We start from the raw sequence: 1,573 nt of genomic DNA, 5'->3' as shown, positions 1-1,573 counted from the left end.
GATAGTGAACTCGCTGTGCATCAGACTAACATGCAGGTTAAAATAAAACAAGCTGTGATCAAATAATCATGAAATGATCCAGAAACTCCTTCAGACGGTTGGAGCCGTTTTTCCTGCTGGGTCATCAGCCACACCTTAACCGATGACTTGGATATCTCCCAGCATCCAGGAGCCGGCTGGTTCTGTTTGGCGGCGAAGTCGCATGGCGAGCAAACTTCACATCAGAACCCAGGATGAAAAACCAGGAGAACCATGAAGAACCACAAACCTTTGTTCTTCCCAGAGGTTCAGAAAGTTCAGGAACTTTCAGGCTTTTTGATTCCCTGAAATCCAGAGGAAATGCAGGGAAGCCAGATGCAGTCTGGAGGAGTCTGCAAACTTCATGAACTGAAAGCAGAAGCGTTTCCAGAACAGGTTCCTCCTTCAGATGAAGTGAAAACCTGCCAGGGACTGGAAGGCCCTGCTTTCTGTTCCCCTGAGGTTTTCAATTCTTTAAATGTTTTTAATCTGGTAGAGCAGCTGGGAACACCTGATGCTGCATCATTAACCTTCAGCTAAAGAGCTTCCTGGAGCAGATCTTCATTCCTCTGATCTGATTTGCATCCAGGTGCATCCAGGTACCCAGGTGTCCATCATCAGTCTGTATAACTGCATGGAGAGCCTGAAGCCGCTGTGGGAGCAGATCCAGGAGTTCAGGAAGGCCATCGAGGACATCATGAAGGACTCCCCTGAAGGAGTGCATCTTCTGTGCTTCTCACAAGGTGATCAAACAACCATAAAACCAGTCAGAACCGGTCAACAAAGGTCCAGTAGCTTCTGGCTCTAAAAAACATCAGATAGACCTAAATGAACTAGAGAGTTTCCCATTGAACAGATACGGCTATAGAAACGGCTTCTCTGTGGGGGGGAATCAATGGTATTAATTAAACCCAAACGCACTCTGAGGTTCAAACCTGGTAGAAACCAACCAGACAGAGCAGATTTAGTCACAGGTCTACCTTAGCCAATTAAAGGGAGCGATGAGGATGATGATGACGACGATGATGATGATGATGATGATGATGATGGTGGTGATGATGATGGTGATGATGGTGATGATGATGTTGATGATGATGGTGGTGATGATGATGATGATGAGGATGATGATGAGGATGATGGTGATGATGATGATGGTGGTGATGATGATGATGATGATGATGATGGTGATGATGATGATGATGAGGATGACGGTGATGATGATGATGGTGATGATGAGTATGATGATGATGATGGTGATGATGATGGTGATGATGGTGATGATGATGATGATGATGAGGATGACGGTGATGATGATGAGGATGATGAGGATGAGGATGATGAGGATGACATGATAAAGATGATTACGATGATAATGATGAAGATGATGACGATGATGATAGTTGTGATGATGGTGATGATGATGATGATGATGATGATGATGATGATGATGATGACAATAATCTGGACCCAACCTGATTTAAAACATTTATAAATTACCGCATGTTGTCCGATGGCAGTCACTAATTTCACTTGCTCCTCTTCTCCTGTTAATACG

General features: G+C 44.2%; 1 protein-coding gene across 1 annotated transcript in view; it reads left to right on the top strand.

The window, feature by feature from the left end:
- Positions 1-1,573, top strand: part of LOC107097875 (lysosomal thioesterase PPT2-like) — an 8,651-nt gene that overhangs the window by 4,129 nt on the left and 2,949 nt on the right. Inside the window, exon 2 of the mRNA XM_015395207.1 lies at positions 608-761. Within this exon, the coding sequence (XP_015250693.1) occupies positions 608-761 (154 nt within the window). The remainder of the gene's footprint in view (positions 1-607; positions 762-1,573) is intronic.

Source organism: Cyprinodon variegatus, unplaced genomic scaffold (assembly GCF_000732505.1).
Source record: "Cyprinodon variegatus isolate N-32 unplaced genomic scaffold, C_variegatus-1.0 Scaffold730, whole genome shotgun sequence".
Classification (NCBI taxonomy): Eukaryota; Metazoa; Chordata; class Actinopteri; order Cyprinodontiformes; family Cyprinodontidae; genus Cyprinodon; species Cyprinodon variegatus.
The sequence above is the reverse complement of the archived record's forward strand: the minus strand, read 5'-3'. Positions and strand labels throughout refer to the sequence as shown.